Here is an 18714-nt window from a genome sequence, read left to right as displayed (position 1 = left end):
ATTATTTAATTCAGTAATCACAAACTGGGGAAGTTATGTAAATTCATTGGACTGAATGTGTGGAATGTACATTCCTGTGACTGGTTTGTGTGCTTATTTGTGAAAGTGCGTCACATTTAGGCAACAGATCATTTTAATTAGAAGATGCATTGATTGACATGATGGCTCTGGGCGCAGAGACAGGGATATCCAACAAATACTGTGGTCACACTGACCTTGTTAAAGACAGACATAAAGCCTTATTTCAAACGAAAAATGGGAGCATTTCAAGCAGCTAAACAACCATTATCATTGTCCTAAATTTTCCCAAAATACAGCTTTTTTTAAATCAATCTTAATATTATTATACAATTAAAAATGAATAAACATAATGTATTGGTTAATACTGAAATATAATAGAACATTGTGTTGCCAACAATGATCAATCCACACATTAAAATGAAAAACTGAATGTGAATGCGTGGCCAGATACCTCTCTGTATTGATATATGCTGTTGTGAGCATCAAGTCAAGCAGAAATGGCTTTTCAGTAGGAAGTTGTAGTTTATGATCAGCCCAGTGTAAACAAATTGCTGCTGGTGGCTGGACTCAGACATCGCCTATTATTCAGTGTGGGAATGTTTGGTTTGAAACACAAGCATGTTATTGTTGCCACAGTGATAAGAGAGAAGAGGCGAGCCGCTGGGGTGGCAAATATTGAAATCGCTTTCAAAACTGCTGTGCTTACCTCTAACCCACAGCTGACAGGGAAGAGCAATCCTATCAGTACCTGTCATTTCCTTAACATCAAGTGGTTTTAACACAGTGTTTACAGCTTATTAATGTAACATTTGAAAACTGGATCAATGAAGCCTCTGTGCCGTGGTGTTCATTTGTCAAGAACTAGAGCTGTCAAGTGACTTATACACCTACGATTGTACAGTACGCTGAACTGCACTTTTGTGCTCAGATCCACCACTGTTGTGTGGGAGCTAAAGAGAATGGTGTAATTACTGTCTCTGAATTCATATAGTGATACATAAAATAGTATTTATCCAGTCTTCTAGACTTGAGAAATGTGTTTGGCCAATAGACAGTGGGAGTCGTGACTTTAGCACCTTCTTTGTCTTGTTTCACTAATTGTAATATAATTATTTTTTTTTATTTTTTTGGACACTTACTATAACATGCACCATGAAAATACCAGGATCTTGGAGTACTTTGTGAACACCACAGTATATAAATATGCAAATTATTCAGTACCTTGATATATAAGAACAATGTTATTTCCATCACTTTAACATGGTAACGTAACAGTGCTTTTTTTGTAAGGCTAGTAAGCTGATTTGGTAAGCGTTAACGTAAATGTCCTTCGCTTCCCCCCCCAGCCTCCCCCCCTCCGCCCATCTTCTCCTCAAACACACCCACGCGCAAATAAACATAAAAAGCTAATTTGTTAGCTACCTCATTTCAGAGGCCCGGGCGCGGGATATTGTGTACGAAAAGTAATGCTTTGTCAAATGTTGACACGTGTCGCAAACATGGAGCCCTTAGCAGAGCATTTATAAAGAGCGCAGGCGGCCAGGACTGTCAGCACATGAGGAGGAGAAGAGAAGCTTTGAAATGAGATTAGCCTGCTGTTCAGCTCCTGCACTCATGAACCTAATGGTAGATGTATGTCTCCACAACATAGACTTGAAACCGGCTGAAGTACAGACAGCTCATACTACAGCAAAATGTGCTTTGGTTTCTATTTCTTCAAACCCCCTGTGAAATTGTTCAACTAGTTCAGTTTTTGTGTTTTGATGTATTTCTTATTGAAATATGAAGTTTAGGAAGGACATATTCAAGGGCCTTTCCTTCTGCTGTTATGTCTCTATCATGTAGCATTATTTGCTTCTTACTATTGTTAGTCAGAAGCATGAGGTTTTAGAGGGCGGGGCATTCACATTCTAGAGAGATTTGATTGGACAATAATTTGTTGGTTAACTTTAAGAGAGAGACTATAAACAATACATTCATTTACACTACCATTTAAAAGTTTGGTATCTTAAAAAAAAAATATGTGTGTTTTATAAGTATATATATATTAAATGTATTAAGTATATCTATATATATTAAATGTTAATATTAAAATAAAAATTAACTGTATTTCTGATCAAATAACTGCAGCTTTGGTAAACATAAGAAAAAATTTAAAAATAAAAATCTTTCCAAACCCAACATTTTGAATGGTAGTGTCTAAATGTAGGTACACAATATATATAAAATTAAGATATATTTAGTAAATATGAATACAAATTAATTGATTTATTCAACTGTTAGGAGTACACTAGCATATAGATGTTAGCCTAAAGCTTCTTTAAAATTGGCCTAAAATGTTTGAACAGCATCGACTGAAATAAAACAAAGGAAATTAAGTTGCCACAGAATTCTTGTTAAAAATAAAAGTATGTAACATAGTTGTGTTTGTGACAAAACCAGCATAATGAAACGGATTAGAATGTCAGCGTTAGACCCAGGACTGTTTGTAGAGTGGCTGATGGATAGTGTTGGTCTGGTGCCACACACCTGCCTTCGCCTCCTTACACACGCACACACACACACACGTGCAAACACACCGGAGTTTGCCTCCCCGGTGACACCCGTCTGCCACGTGTATGTGTGTACCGCTGAGGTGTGGACTCCTGTCAGGACCTCTTATTATTTCCCAACAATCTCTCTCACCTTGGACATGCCCCCATCTATCTATCCATCCATCCATCCATCCATCCATCCATCCATCCCTCCCTCGCTCTTTCCCTCGAGGGTGGGGTGTCAATGGCAGACCGTCCTGGGCAAAAATAAATAATGAACATAAAATTGGAAACAAAGCGCCGGCGCCCCTTAATACGCAAACACCTCCAATATGCTGATGTTTTTCTTTTGCACATTGTGTTTTCTAAATTGCCTTTGACTGCGTGCATTGGTAATGAAACTTTATGTCCTTGCAGAAAGGACAGCTAGTCCGATTCGGTTAGGCCTGGGACCATCTTCTCATGCTGGCTTTTGCACGACGTTTTTTTTTAATACCCCGGCTTATGAATAAATGAAGCCCGGGTGCAGGTTTTTTTTTTCCATATTTGTGTAAATTGCTTTAAAAGCATTTTATCATGTCATAAAAAAGTGCAATTGATCTGGAGTGCTCGGCCCACTGGACAGCTGTGTATTTTGTTAATGGCCACTTTGCTCCAAGCGGCTTATTAAAAAATTTATATATAAATGCTAAAATTGCATAAATTATTTAAACACAAAGTAAGCATTTTTTGTTTTGGTCTGGGGGGCATTGAAGAGTAGATTGAGTTTACTATAGCATCCCTTGATATTGAATCATATCATATGCCTGCATGGATGCATATATATCACAGATGCACACGCGCAAGCACACGCTCACATGCAGAGGCGCAAAAAAAGTATATATTTTTTGATGACTTAGTTTCAGCAACCATGGAATGTCACCCATATCCTGGTTGATTGTACTTTCGAATTTTATGATGTTTTTCATTGATTTGTTTCCCCGGCGCAGCTGCCGACCTCTATTGAGGGACGAACGTAATCAGCACTGACGCAAATTAGATGGTTATTCGTTTCGAAAATTGACAGAAAAACAATAAAAAAGATGAAATGCTCCCAAATCAATAGATATAATGAAATTCAAATAATCCGAGAGATGAGGTCTCCATGGCAACTGATAATGTGGAAAAGAAAACAATTTAATAAAGGACAGGCACGCTTTGAAAACAGATTGGGGGGGGGGGGTGGCTATATAGCAGCGAGAGGGGAGCAGATGAGAGGAGGGCAGGAGGAGGGGGGCAGGAGAGAGAGAGAGAGAGAGAGAGAGAGAGAGAGGAAAAAAGACAGAGAGCGGATGTTTGTGGCGGCTGAACAGGCAGGTCCGTCGCTTGTTTCCCCCCGTGTGAAGGATCTGTGTCCATCCCAAGGACAGCAGAATAATTAGAAAAGCTTTCATGCCAGAAAGTGCAGATTCAGGTTTTAATACACAAAATTATTTCAGGGGCAGTGAATCGGAAAGCCATTTGTTGGTGACCTTCCTGAGGGGCCCCCTGGTACAGGGCAAGATGGAGGCAGTGTGGCAGGGCAAGCTGAGTTATGGCATATTTGTGTTTTTATAGTGGCTGAGGGAATGGAGATGGGGAGGGGGAGGGGGGAGGGGGGAGGGGGGGGGGGGGCGTGCCGTGGGGCTGTGATGGGGGCAGTGTGTGTGTGTGTGTTGCTTTAGGGTTGGGGTTGCTGATGCTAGACAGAGAGAAAAGGAGAGACTTGCAGATCTGGCTGTATTTACAGATCAGTTGTCAGAAAAGCCATTTAGAGGGAACACGTACGTCCCAGCGCAATGACAGCAGAAGTGCCTGTTAAAAAGAAAAAGACAAGAAAAACAGACACTGTCGGAGAGAGCAAGTGTCATGATCTGAGGTCGTCGACTTAGTAACTTGCTTTTGTAAAAAATGCAGTCGGAAGCTCTAGTTTTGGAAATAATAAAGCTGTGAGCCTTTCAAGGCTGTGCATTACAGTAATTTTACCACAAAAGTGCCTAAGATTTTAGCAATTCTCTTGGGCTGTCACGATTCCTCGATTAAATTTGAGTACTCGATTCTTTTTGCAATTTACCGTGTCGAGTAACCGGCAAAATACTGGAAGTGGCCCATTTCACGGACAAGAATTCATGAGCCAAATTATTAGACCGTTTTCTAAGTCTTCATGATATATTAAAACCATTTAAAAACCATACTATAGCATAGTGCTAATGTGAATATATAAAGGCTGCGATTCAATTAAAAAAGTATATGCCTGCGGGTTTAATATTTATTTGCATGCATCTAGGTTATGTGCATCTCTGAGCCCTCTGCAGGCATTTGTTATAATACATAATGTACATAAGATGATTGTCAAAATTATGTATATTATGTATTTTTACAGTGTTGTTGAATAAAACCAAATGATTACTTGTTTTTGATACTTTTTTTGAACCAAATATTATTGCCTCATTGTTATTGTATATGTATTTCAAGTAATTTTAAAAAAATCTGATTAATCGTCAAAATAATCGACTGATTAATCGATTACAAAAATAATTGTTAGTGACAGCCCTACCATTCTCCCACCAAGTAAGCTAATATAGTACATTATCCTAACAGTAGCAACTTCTAACGTTAATCTTCTGCACATCTAACGTCATAAGTTAGCATGTTTTCTGTCACCATATTTAATTAATTAGGCTACTAACCAAAACAGTCTTTATCTATATCATGCTAGTGTTGCGAAAAGTGACAGAAACTTGTTAAACCTGTCTTTAACAGGTCTGTGTTTTGTTTGAAGTATTTATTTCACTGTTTGTTTAATTTCGCTCAAACACTGTCAATTTGCTTTCGTGCTAACGCTATTAGTGGTTGGTCCAGGATAACATGTCCGGCTACATGAGCGTTTCTTATCCTGCTCACAGCTGTAAGCAAATTAAGCCAAATTAAGACTTTATATCCTGACTGTTATGCTAGATAGAGAAGCATAGTTTGCACACAAACTGGAGCATTATTTAGTACCGTGCGAAACATTGCCAAAATAGCCATTTGGCTATTGGTTAACATAATCCAATGTCAGTGGAAAAAGAAAGTCATTTCATAGTAAGTAATTACGTTTTGATTAAATATTACAAAGATGCATTTTTTTTAATAATATGCAAAGTAATATGCAAAAGTAAATTTTGATTTCGTGTCAACTTTACAACACTGGACAAGTTTCCATATTCAGCTTCTGTGTTGATCAATCAATCTATGCATGAATGAATTGAGAGGCAACACACGGCACCTCTTTCATTTGCATGGAGGAGGGTACGAGTATCCTTAACACACACACACACACACACACACACTGCTCATCCTCCCATTTGAGTCCAGTAGCAGGTCCCTGCTCTCATTCCACATTATTTCCCCTGTTCCATCGACACACCTCGTATTTAAAGAATGATTGTTTTTTAGCTCACCCTTGAAACCTTCCACTTACCATAATGTGCAGTTTGAGGCTGTCCGGCCCATGATATTAATTTGATGCTTAGTCTCAAATTCTTCTGTCTGAGTGACTCTTCTTCAGGAGAGAGAGAGGGCTGTCATTATACGTGACAGAGGGTCCGAGCGGGCAACAGCCCCAGAATTAATACTGCAATGTGAAAAGTGCTCCACAAGTAGGAGCAAAACTTGAAATTCCACGCTGAAGAATAGCCCAAAGCCGACAAATCTGGCAGACTTGTGTCAATTACTCTGCCAGAGTTTTAAAACTTTTTTCCCTTCCTCTTGTCTTTCTTTATATATATATATATATATATATATATATATATATATATATATATATAATTTTATATTTATTATTTTTATTAAATCAATTTGAAAGTGACAGCAAATAAAATAAAATAAAAAATTCAATGCAAAGAACTGCAAAAAATGATTGTTTTCTAACAGGTTTCCACTCTATTTATTAGCTTAACGCATAGCCTCGCTACAAACTCGTGCTTTTGGTTGAGCTGATCAGGCTAGTTTGGAGTTTGGAGTCTCAAAAAGTAACGATTTGATTAAAAAAGTGAGACTTCAGCTTTAAAGGTACGAGAGTGGTATCTGGTTTCAGTGGACTGAGAGGAGTATGTGGGACATTATTACTGTCAGCTGCAGGCACTCACTCTATTGCTCTCTCTCTCTCTCTCTCTATGGGTCTCACTTTAACGGCCTGAGCTCGCTGTGACTTCCAGTGACTGACCAGTCTAACTTCGTCCGCTCCGTCTCACTCAGCCTCGTACCGCGGGAGATCGGCTTAAGTGGCCCTTTTTTTCTCGCTCTCTATCTTTCTTTCTTTCTTTCTATCTCACTCTCCTGGGCCTGTTTTTCCACAGTGGCTGTGGGGAGCAGAGGGTGTTGAAGGACCCCTACTGGTAAAGTGGGTAAACACGCACAGCCCTGACATCTGTGCTGCGAGAGAGAGAGCAAGTGAGAGAGAGGGAGAGGGAGAGGAGAAGGGTAGAGTGAGAGAGGGCGAGTGCAGCCCAGCCGTAAAGGCGCACAGGGAGAGAAGAGAAAAATGCCTTGCTTTGTGGAGAGAATTTCTCCAAAGCAGCAGGGAGAGGTGAGACAGAGAGAGGAGGGCTGTCTCCTGCCAGGTAAGACCCGCGCCAGGCGCCACACACACACACCAACACACTCAAAAACACACACACATACACAGCGAGAGAGAGAGAGTGAGAGTGAGAGATGCTGGTGGCTTGAGCATGCTGTGGATGGGGTGGGTGTGAGGGTGTAGAATGACAAAGGCACTCATTACTTTCACTGTGTGTTTTGGTAAAGTAATACCTCACTATGATGTGATGACTGAATGGAAATATGAAGTTGAGGAGTGATTTTATTTTTAGGTGTACAAGTGACATTGTATGTGCTTAATTAGTTTAGCAAAAAAAAAAGAAAAGATTATATATATATTATTATAAATATATATATATATATATATATATATATATATATATATATATATATATATATATATATATATATATATATATTAAATGATTTAATTTATTTAGATTGTTTACTTAAAATTAAACAATTTTAAAGAAAAAAAGAAACTTCATAAACTCTTAAAAAACTTTTTTTTAGCTTTTTATTTATTTAAATTTCATGTATAACTGACAAAAAATCCAGCTTTTAGAACTTCACAGAGCCATTTTTTATTTTTTAGAATTTTTTTGCTTTATTGATTCATTTATCAAAATTTTAAGTGCAATTAAAAACAAGAATAATGTATTTTTTTCTGTAGTTTTCCAAGTTTTATAATTTTACAAAACACTGTTTTAAAAGTTTACTGAATTATAATGTATTAATGAACTTATTCCGTTTATGTAGAATTAAATCTTAGAGAATAATGCAATTCTATTCATAAAACAATGTATTAGATTGTTTAAAACATAATGCAGGTTTTAGACTCCGCACGTGCTCTCCACAGGTGTGAAATATCTTGCAAAGTTCTTAAAATAGAATCATTTATTATTCTTTAATGAGTCAAACGTTTAGTCTCCTGTAATTTTTGTTTATATTGGATGTGGATTAGTCACTGTGTACTTTTTCTCTCAAATTGCTGTTCCTATTAATTACTAGCAAGGCCTCGGCTAGTGATTGCTCAGAATTTCTCAGTTAGTTGACAAGTGGTATTATTTGCCCAGCTAAGCGAGTGAATGCCGGTATCGAGCGTGCTCTCGTGCGCTTGTTTAGATACAGCTGTTCTTTCAACTGGAGGATTTTCCTCAGAGCTTCTGTTTGGAAGATGCGCTCTTTTCCATCGCTTAATTAGATCTTCCGCTTTTTGTTAAATAAATACAGTGTCTTTAAATCTAAACACACATTTGCATGAAGCTCAGTGTGCTGCCAAGGATGCAATATGCAGTTTCGGGCCCATAGTGCAGGCCTGAAAAGTGAGGCGGAATGAAGCGAGAGAGAGAGAGAGAGAGAGAGAGGAAGGAAGTTTGTCTCTTTTCCAACCTCTTGTTGATTTGTTTCTATTGCTGATGGAATTGAGCCCTCAGTGAAAGGTGAGGTCACAATTGAATTTGGCTTGCGTTTCCGTGGTGATCTGGCAATGGTTCCGATGTCCCAGTGGATTGGTTTGTTTGTTTGTGCGATAGCGAGTCTATGTGTGTGTGTGTGTGTGTGCGTTTCCGTGCATAAACACGGGCACGGGAGATTTTACAGAGTAGATATTTCCCCTCTGTTTTCACTCTTGAGCTGGGGAAGATTGATGACTGAATTGTTGAGTACATGTTAACAGTAACTGCTGATTTATTGAGATACTTAGAGTAAGTGAGGGTGCACCAACTAAGAGGGGAAGAAAAAGATATAGGCCTTTTAAGTTAATGTAGAAATAGAGCCTTTTTAAGTAATAATTGTGATTACTGGGCGGGGGGTAGGGAGGGATGTGCGGGCGTTCAGCCAGAGGTGTATTTGAGCACGCTGTGAAGGAAACACAGAGAGTCTGAGGAAAGGAATAGCTTGGAATTTCATCAAATTTATAAAGACTTTAATTGGAAGTTCTTGGCTCTTTTTCAAGGCTTGACACGGTACAAGTCTTTAGCGTTATCATAACGCTGAAACGAGTGTAACTTCATGCAGGTATTCAAATGAAATTCCCACTAATACAGCATGTTATTTTAAAGGAATCAGCAACTTTATTCATTTACATTTCTGTGTCTTGGGAAATATTCAGCAAGAACGTATTCATTCTCCCCTGAATGTGATATTCTGCCATCCCTCCAGTTCAGCACATGGGCAAAACTTTTGCCTTTAGGAAAAAAAAAGGGGTCTTGTGTTTTTTTTTTTTTTAAACTATGTTTAGTAGGCTGAGTGAAATGTTTCCCCAGTTTGCACAGGGATGACTTTATTTCCTAGCAGGGATTTAAACCTACTCAATCCCCCCATAAATACAACCTTCCCCAGCAGCACGCCGGCCGTAACTCATTCTCTTACTCTCTCGCTAACTAAACTCATATTGCAGAGAGAGCTTTGTTTGTCTTTGTTTCAGCTCGATCAGATCTGTCACGTCGACAGCTGCCTCTTTAAGATCTCTCTCTCACCATCTTGAAAAAGAGAGACCCTCATCAGAGCCATTTTTTCAGCCGACAATCGGAAAATAGATGGAATTTTTAAGCACAAGGAGGCTTCTTTTTTGGCAGGCCCTGCTAAATTGCGACTTTTTCAGAATCAAGATGCTGGAGACAGTGTCAAATCTGAAACCATTCTTCTCAACTATTTTCTATATTGAAATATATTGAAATTATGTAAATTAGACATTTAGAAATATTTAGCTCTCAACCAGGTGGCTGGGTCCCTCTAGAGGGCCTCAGCAAACTTCCAGGGGGCCCCCAATTAGTCTTAAAAGTATTTATATCTCTTTTCATTTACATTATCTTAATTAAACTGCTAAAAGTACCAGGGGTGCATGTCAGCTTAGATAAAAGGGGCTTTGACAAAGGGGGCCTTTAGGGTCAAAAAGGTTGAGAACCACTGGCCTCGCATTTAAAAATGTAGTCCTAGACCTCAACAATTTGAGTGATAACCCAATCAACTTGGCAATATCTGTTGCCATAAACTTTCTAACCACATCAAAGCTCCATAAAGATATTAAACAGGGTCCGAAGGTTCAAACATCACAGCGACTTTGGAGTAGCATCAAGCAAAACATCTGAAAGCTTGTGAAATTAGTAGTAATTGTGTTGCAGAGGGTGTTGTGTAAAGTCGGGCGAGATGAATATGTGACTGCAGAGAGCGACTCGAGCTCAGTTCTGGGGTGGAGGAGACAGAATCTCTCTCAGGGCCCCTGTTCGGCTGTGATCCGCCTGCTGCTACCTTCTGTTCTCCACTGTTAGTCCCAGCGGCTGCTCAGAACTGACACGCACAACTCCTCCACGGGCTTGAAGCCCTCTGATGTCCCACCCTCCCCTCCGTTCCACCTTCTTCTGGCTCTTTGCATTTTGTTGTATTTGTGTAAAAGCCAAACGCCAAGCGAGATTACAGTCGTGCGGCGGTACTTCCCTCTCTCTCCTTCTCTGTTCTCGTCGTCCTTCTAGTCCTCCGTTTGATCTCACTATCATCTCCCCTCTTGTCTCCGTTCTGTTCGACACCTGAGAGCCAATGCTTTGAGAGGACGACGTCTGGAAAAATGTACAGCGGCAGGCCATCGACTCTGATAAAGACGGTAAACAAGATGAAAAACAAAAGCCCACAGCAATGGTTTGAATAAAAGAGCTACCTGTTACAGCATCCATTAAGCGTTATTCCTCGAAGTGGTAAGACAGCTGAAGCCCTCCACATGCCCAGTGTTAATATTAGTTTGGTTGAAGAGAGTCCATAAGCTGATCAGTGGGGAGAGGCGCTCTGTACGCCTCAGGCAGTGCCAGGCCTTGCGTTTGGCTCCCGCTCAGAGGATTGATGTCTGGGAGTCAGTGGGGGCTCCACTGTACCTTTATTACTCATCAGCTGGGTACCAAACTAATTTGATAAAGCGCCACTTAATACACCAAACACACACACATACTGTGACCGCGCCTGGCATGGCATCAAGTGTATCAGGCCGCCCAGCAAAAGGCTGGGCCGTCATTTAAACATGCCGTAGTATTTTTTGTATTATTTTATTATTAGGAAATGACATGAGCTGGACGCAAACATTGTCCACAAAAACACTACAATCATTATACACAACCATTAGATCACTATTTTACTGTACGTTTACCATATATGTATAGATTTAACATATTAATGCATTTAATTTTTACTGTAAAAAAATTTAAAAAGTCATTATTAAATAATTATTATTAATTATTAAAAACAGATTAGATTAAATTACCTTTTCATTTGTATTATCATTTCCTTTTTTTATGTTTTTATGAAAATATATTTTATTTTTAATAAGATATTTTTTACTATGTTTTTTCATTAAAAAAATGTCGTGCATTGTCCACGTGAGCACCACAACTCAGTATCTCAGAGCATGCACTAACCGAGAGAGCACTTTTTACTGTACATTACCATATATGTATAGATTTAATATATCAATGCATTTAATTTTACTGTAAAATGCTGTAAAATATATTAAATAATTATTAAATCAATTTAATGTTTTTGTAATTAAAAACCATTAATTATACTTTATATCAATGCATGTAATTTTACTGTAGAATCCTGTAAAAATGATAAATTGTATTATTATTAAATTAATTATTTTTTTGTAATTAAAAACTATGAATTACCTTATAATTTGCATCATAATTACCCTAAATTATGTTTTAGTGAAAATCTATTTTATATTTAACAAGACTTACTGTTTATTTACAAAACATATACCATGCTGTTTTATTTATTTATTATTTAAATTATGTATAGTTACCTAAATGATGTTCCCTGTGTTAATACATAACACTTAAATATATTTTATATTGTTAAATATATTGTGTCATATAATTCTATTTTTTGTACAAAATTACGATTTTCATAAAACCATCATGTTTTTGTGTACATTTCTGTCAACCACACTTGCCACTTTTTTTTATTGTGCATATATATGGTACTGTACATGGCTCTGACAGTGAAAATCTGTATGTATGTGACAAAATGATTGACATACATGTACATAGATGGTAGAAAGATAAACATGGAGACTGTAGCAGAATGAGACAGAGGAAGAGAAAAGGAGAGAGAGGAAGAGGTTGGTTTGGTAATTACTAACTCTGTGCCCAGGCAGTGGAGGACAGTGTGTGAGTGACTGAGTGTGTGTAGGCCCTGGTGCTCTGATAATGAAGGGTTACTGTTGCAGATCTGACAGCGTTAATCTCCACATCGTCCTCTCCTGGTATTTACCCTGCTGGGGAGAGAGCGGCAAGCCCACCTGACAACATAGTTTACCCACAGCCAGACACCTCAGGCTCACACACACACACACACACACACACACATGCTGTACCAGGATCAGTTTTCAGCATCCATCCTTTTCACAAAGACGAACCACAGCAGAAACCAAAAGAATTACAGGAAACGTGGGGAAAAAAACTTATTCTTCACCTTTTTGTCAGTCTTTCCCTTTCATCTTTTCTTCCTCCCATTTGAAGTTTATGAAGTACTGTTTAAGCATTACAGAGGTGCAGACAGAGGAATATGAATATGCATCACACCATATGGTTGCACTTGCTGTGGGACTAGGTGTGTCCAGAAGGTAGAACCACGTTAATGCATTATTCTCCTCTCAAATGATCAGTCTCGTAGTGCAGCAGCGCACTTCAGCCATGTGTGCATGGGCTGTCCCGGGCTTTCAATGATGTGGCCATGCAACTGGCCATCCCGGATGAGCGGAAGAGGAGAACAGCGAGACAGTGAGAGAGTGAGCTGTGCTGTTTTTTTTTTTTTTTGTGTGGTTCAAATGCAAAAACCCTGACAGAGTCGTGATTAAAAGTGATATTTCTGACACGTTAGGATGCGCACAGGAAGTAACCTTCTCCAAAGCCTTCATTATTAGATGCATGACAGACCTGAATATTTATAAAATATGCTTTAATAATTGATAACAGCAATCTGCTACAGTAATTCATCAGATTTGCACTTCAACAGAGAATCCGTTTTCATTTTAAAATAATAATAAGTCGAATGCTAATGCAGGTGAAATGCAAAATTGCGACCCGTGTGTGGCTGAAGCTCTGAATGCATTTGTGCCATTTTTAGTGCATTGGAAAAACAATGGCGTGTTAATGATATTGCCCTCGCTGCTCGTTTAAAAACTGTTATCAATGTCTGTGATCATTTGTGCACCGCTCGTTTTGTTGTGCACTGAGCTGTTGTGCTGTTTACTTGTGTAGCTTCCGTTTGAGGGCACATCACATCTAAAAAATCAGGAAACCAGCCTGTTTTAGTGTAGAATATACAAGAAGCTGATGTGGTTTTATCAAAAGCATATTCTTTGTTTGAGTCAGTATGCAATACTTCCTCTTGTGTTCTTTGACCAAAATAGCACACACACACACGCTCACCTTTTGTAAAGCTTCTTTCTACTCATGATGATTCCAAAAAGAGCAACCACAGCCTTTTTTTCTCTCTCACAAAACTATCGCTTTGTTTTTGTACACAGTTATGAAATGTTCTCATCTTGAACTTGAAGTTTGCGTGTTCTTGCAAAAACTGCTAAAAGCATTTGCCATCGTTGAGAATGACTCTCATATTTGCAGGTGTTTAAAATCATGAAAGAAATATATCCTAAAGAAGAAACCAGTGACAATACAAAAGTTTGGATGTTAAGCATTTAAAGTGTACAGCACATATGGAGTTCCTATAAATGCTGCAGGCTAATGCATCAAATAAATGAATAAATGTAAGATTATTACATAAAAAAACATAGTGTTTTTGACTGGTAGTGTGCATAAATGACACTGTGCATATTGATGAAATGTTTTACAGTAGATTTGAGTGTTATGACTTTAAAGCATTTATTGAGCTTTATGGCACTCACAAGATGATTCAGATGTTTCAGTCTTGTCAACTGACCGCATTTCACTGTAACAAAGCCTAGATTAAAAGAGTTCAGGTTGGTTTTAAAGGGGTATTGTTGCAGAAGGGAACTTAAAGAACTAAAAGAGTTTGAACCTGAGAAGTTCAGGGGACACCTGCAAAATGTAAAAAAAAAAGAAGAAGAAAAAAAAAAGTCAGAGTCTGTGAAGCAGAGCAAATGCTTTAATGGTGGCCAGGGATCGAAGCTGTCAGCAAGGCTTCCTGTCTGGTAATGTAGTATTTTTTACTTAACGTCACCCTTCTTTTCTCGTTTCTGAAAGAAATGCACCGGGATCTAGTGTGCATTAAAACGCATTAAAGTTGCTTTGAAAACATACCAAAAAATTAAATAAATACATCAGCTTGGAAATCATTTAGACAACCTGCAAGCAGATATTTATACTATATATATATAAAGAAAGTGTTTTATTTGATCTTTTTAGACAACTGGTATCAGTCTCAGACCAGTTTGTTAAGTAGTTTGCCAGGTCTTTTTAGGTAAATGGAAAACTTACTTGATGTTGTTCCACAATTTTAGGCAAGTCAGAGTTCTCATGCAATATGATGAGGAAGAAAGATCTTTCTGAAGATGAAAAGCATGAAATGGTGCAATGATGTCTTGCAAAAGGCACAAAAACAACTAATATTTTGCAAAAACTGAATAGAGATTGTTGAACTGTCAAAAAATGTGTGAGTGATTTAGAGCACAGAAGTATACCTGGTCAGATAAAGGCTTATTAAGAGAAGTTACTGTCAAACAAATGAATTGTATTAAAAGGGCAGCTATAAAAGAAAAGCCACTGTTGAACAGCAAAGAAGCAGCAACTGGAGTCCCAAGAACCTCTCCATGCAGGCTGCAGTTGTGCATAAAGCTGCATTTCAGCCACCCCTAACCAAAGCTCACAAAGAGAAATGTTTACAGTGGGTGTAGAAATACATGAAGACTCAATTTTAAATAGTTGTATTCACTGACGAATGCCATGCTACATTGGATGGTCTAGATGGATGGATTTCTGGATGAATGGACACCCCATTCCAACAAGATTGGCATCAGCAAGGAGGTGGTGGGTGATGATTTGGGCTGGAATATTGGGAAGTGTGATGCAAGGTCCCTTTAGGATCTCTGAGGGTGTCAAAAGGACTTCTGCAAGATATGTGGAGTTTATAACTGACCGTTTTCTGCTATGGTATTAAAAGAAGGATAGTGTCTTCTGAAATAAACAGATTTTCATGCAGGACAATGCACTACACTATAAGCAAAAAAAGTTTAGTCAACTCAAATATCCAAGTTGTCATTCAGTAAAACTTCACATTTTAAGTTGACTAAACTTACAATTTTAAGGCAGCACGAACACTTACTTATTTAAGTTGAAACATTTTTTTTACAGTGTATCTCATGCTGCAAAAAAACACCACAGCAATAAAACTGTTTGAAAATGGATTTCTACACCCACTGTAAAGGTTTATATATAGTTTATATTTATTCATTCAAAATGCACAGTCTTTCTCAAATTTTTGACAACAGATGTTTGTCCATCCATGAGAATTCCCATTCCTCTGCAATGCATTTACATGTAGCAAATCATGGCTTTGAAAATTAAACCAATTGGCAAAATAATTTTTTAACTTTAAAAGTCAAACTTTCTTTTTCAACACAGAAACACAAACTGCATTCAATGAGGTTTTTACATTTCCCAACTTCTTTTACTATCTTAACCAGAGGCTTTTCCGTGAATGGCTTATTAATTCATTCATTTTTTAACAGCAAAGTGTCTTAAATGCTGTCAAAATGTCTTAAGAGTCTTGTTAAAGAAGTGCCACAACTCATTTCTCTTTAATGAAATTCATATGCTGGTGAGAGGGGGCATGTCTAAACATCTAAACAGGTTTCTTTTTAGGTTTCACACTGAGGTTATCTGAAAGGGCCCCCCTTGATTGACGTTATCTGGCCTGACAGCGCTTCATATCAAGGTTAACCTGACGTTCAAAGGCCCGAGAGGGAATGAGGCAGAGGAAAACAGAAGAAAAAGTCCGACATCATTTGGGTCCCGCTCCTCTCTGCCACTGTTTCCCTCTCACACGGCAGGTGGAGGTTTCTGCACTCTTAATTGATAACTAATCGAGCAACGTGTGCTGTGTTTCCCCCAGAGGACGGCCCTAATGGTGGCTTGGCTTACTCAGCAGCGCAGCTCCAGAACCACTAAATTAAATATATCCCCACAGATAATGACTCTGAGTGACAGACTCCGGTCTGGGCGGCTCCTGTGGCCACCAACCTCTCGTTGTGCCCTTGCACTGGAGGAACTAGAGTAGCCCACCCCCTTCAGCGTCTGCTCCCCAATGCCCCACGCTAACCACGGCTCCTCGTGACAAAAATACATCTCAAGCAGTTAATCTGTGCAGATATCAGCTCAAGTGCCCTTCAGTGGCATTGGGAGCCTGTCCTCGTAACCTTGCTTCCTGTCAATTCTTGCTTTGCACTCGGGCTGCCCCTCAAACATGGCAGCTCGGTCAATTAACTCTGTGTGCCGGGGCATGCTTCAATCAAACTACCAGCAAACAGGTGATGAGACCATCGTGGGTTTATTTTTAGATGTAAAAATATGATTATATTAAAGTAGGGCATCGACAACCATTGATGTTTTTAAAAGGAAAGTGCACCCAAAGTTTACTCACCCTCATTGTTTGTTATTCCAAACCTGTGTGACTTTTTTGAAAATTACAATAAATACACTACCATTCAAAAGTTTGGGGACATTAAGATAAAAAAAAAATTGTTTATATTATATTTCAATTAATTTTACACTTTATATTCATCAAAGAATCCTAATATAAAATGTATCACGATTTCCACAAAAATATTAAGCAGCACAACTGTTTTAAAATTCGATAATAATAAGAAGAAATCTTTATTCAATTCCAAATCAGAATGATTTCTGAAGGATCGTATGAGACTGAAAATTCAACTTTGCCATCACAGAAATATATTAACATCATTATTACTGTTTTTACTGTATTTTTAATCAAATAAATGCTACCTTGGTGAGCAATTGAGAGTTTGCAATTGAGAACTTGCCGACCCCAAACCTTTGAACGGTATTGTATTTGGAAAAATGCCCTTTTTTTTTTCAATGTGGTCTTATGATTAAAAATAAATGAATCTATGGAGCGGCATGTTGAGTAAATGATGTCAGAATTTTCATATTTTGGTCAACTATCCTCTTGAGTTGGAATCAGGCCTATTCATTGTGTCAGCTGTGAGACCAACTTCCTTAACGATTTTAACAAGTGTGATCAGGGCACGTGCAGGACCGTTCACATCACCTCAGATTTTACTTTTTCCTAGTCCAGTCCTTCTATCCTCAGGGGACAACTTAAATGCTTTGTCTCATAATTAGGCTTCAGAGATGTATTTGTTCTCAGAATTGAAGGGTTGCTGCCTAACTGCATTGCTTAAACAAAATATTTCCTTTTCCGTCTGTGTGTCAAAATATGCATCTGCCATTTTCTGTCCATTGTCCTCGGCGGCGAGTATGTGCGTGCCTTTTTTTCCCCTCGGCTTGTTTGTTTTTGTTACCTGCAACGGGATGTAACTGAATTATTGTATGTGGCAGAAGGTTCCAGTCTGGCAGATAGAGAAAAAAAGAGAGAGGGAGAAGTCAAAGTAGGTCCTTCAAGGTCAGTCCAAAGACAGCATGCAACATGCAAGGTCACATTCCAGACTAAAAGCAATAAGTGCTTTATTGATGGGAAAAAACACACACTGCAAGCAAGCAGATGTGCAACAGACTGATTAATAATACAACAGATTTGAGTGAGTGTGTGTGTGTGTGTCTGTGTACTTGAGTGTGTGCATGCCCTCTGCATTCATATTTTGCTTCTCAAAAAACAACAAAACTTTAAAGTCAGAAAAAAAAGAAAAACTCATGAGCATAATTGTTTTGTCCGGATGTCTATCTCGCACTAAAAAATTGATCCCTGCATGGGAATCTGAAAAATCCATTAGAGCCCATCAAACAAAAAAAAGGGCAGAATGATAGAGTGTGTATGAGGAGTTTATAAAACCCATCATAGTTTTGCCATTAATGCACATGTCAGCTGACGTTTTATTTTCGGCTCAACTTCTTAATGCAACAGCTTGCTTTTGGGCATCAGATACCGCAGCAGTGTCATATTACAGCACTAAGACCAAAAACAAAACTTTTCAAATAAGTAGCATAGAGATGTTTCTTATAACCTAGTGCAGTTCTGAGAATTTCTTTCTTTGTTTAGTCATATTTGCCCTCATTTACACTACAAACCCGGTAAACCTGCCCTGTTAGCGCCATTCCTCCCCTCTCATACTGCGATACTCAACAAACCTGTTTCAGACCTCAAATAACCATCTTTTACCTTCTAATTCTCTTTCTTTCACCTCTTTTTTCCTCTACGCTTCACCTCAGCCTTTCCTTCCATCTTTTCCCGCTTTAAGCGGCAGTTGGGAATGGCATTGTTTTTAATCATCAGAACCCAGAAATTATTATTATCGCCTCTGACGCGGCAATTAAAACTTCAGGTCAGAGGCACAACGAGCGGTGATCAGCAGCGAAGCTGAGAAGTTTTAATTAGACGATCAGAACCATTAATG

At 38.5% G+C, this 18714-nt stretch overlaps 1 protein-coding gene across 8 annotated transcripts in view; it reads left to right on the top strand.

Moving 5' to 3' along the window:
* Positions 1-18714, top strand: part of casz1 (castor zinc finger 1) — a 180774-nt gene that overhangs the window by 126454 nt on the left and 35606 nt on the right. For 2 of the 8 annotated variants that reach the window (XM_081386280.1, XM_081386273.1), the window contains exon 1: positions 7035-7177. The exons of the other annotated variants lie outside the window; for them this stretch is intronic. In XM_081386280.1, coding sequence (XP_081242406.1) covers positions 7099-7177 — 79 coding nt within the window. In that variant the 5' untranslated portion in view covers positions 7035-7098. Of the gene's footprint in view, positions 1-7034; positions 7178-18714 lie in introns of those variants that run through there. 8 annotated transcript variants of the gene reach the window in all.

This window comes from Scardinius erythrophthalmus (assembly GCF_964197995.2).
Source record: "Scardinius erythrophthalmus genome assembly, chromosome: 15".
NCBI lineage: Eukaryota > Metazoa > Chordata > Actinopteri > Cypriniformes > Leuciscidae > Scardinius > Scardinius erythrophthalmus.
The sequence above is the reverse complement of the archived record's forward strand: the minus strand, read 5'-3'. Positions and strand labels throughout refer to the sequence as shown.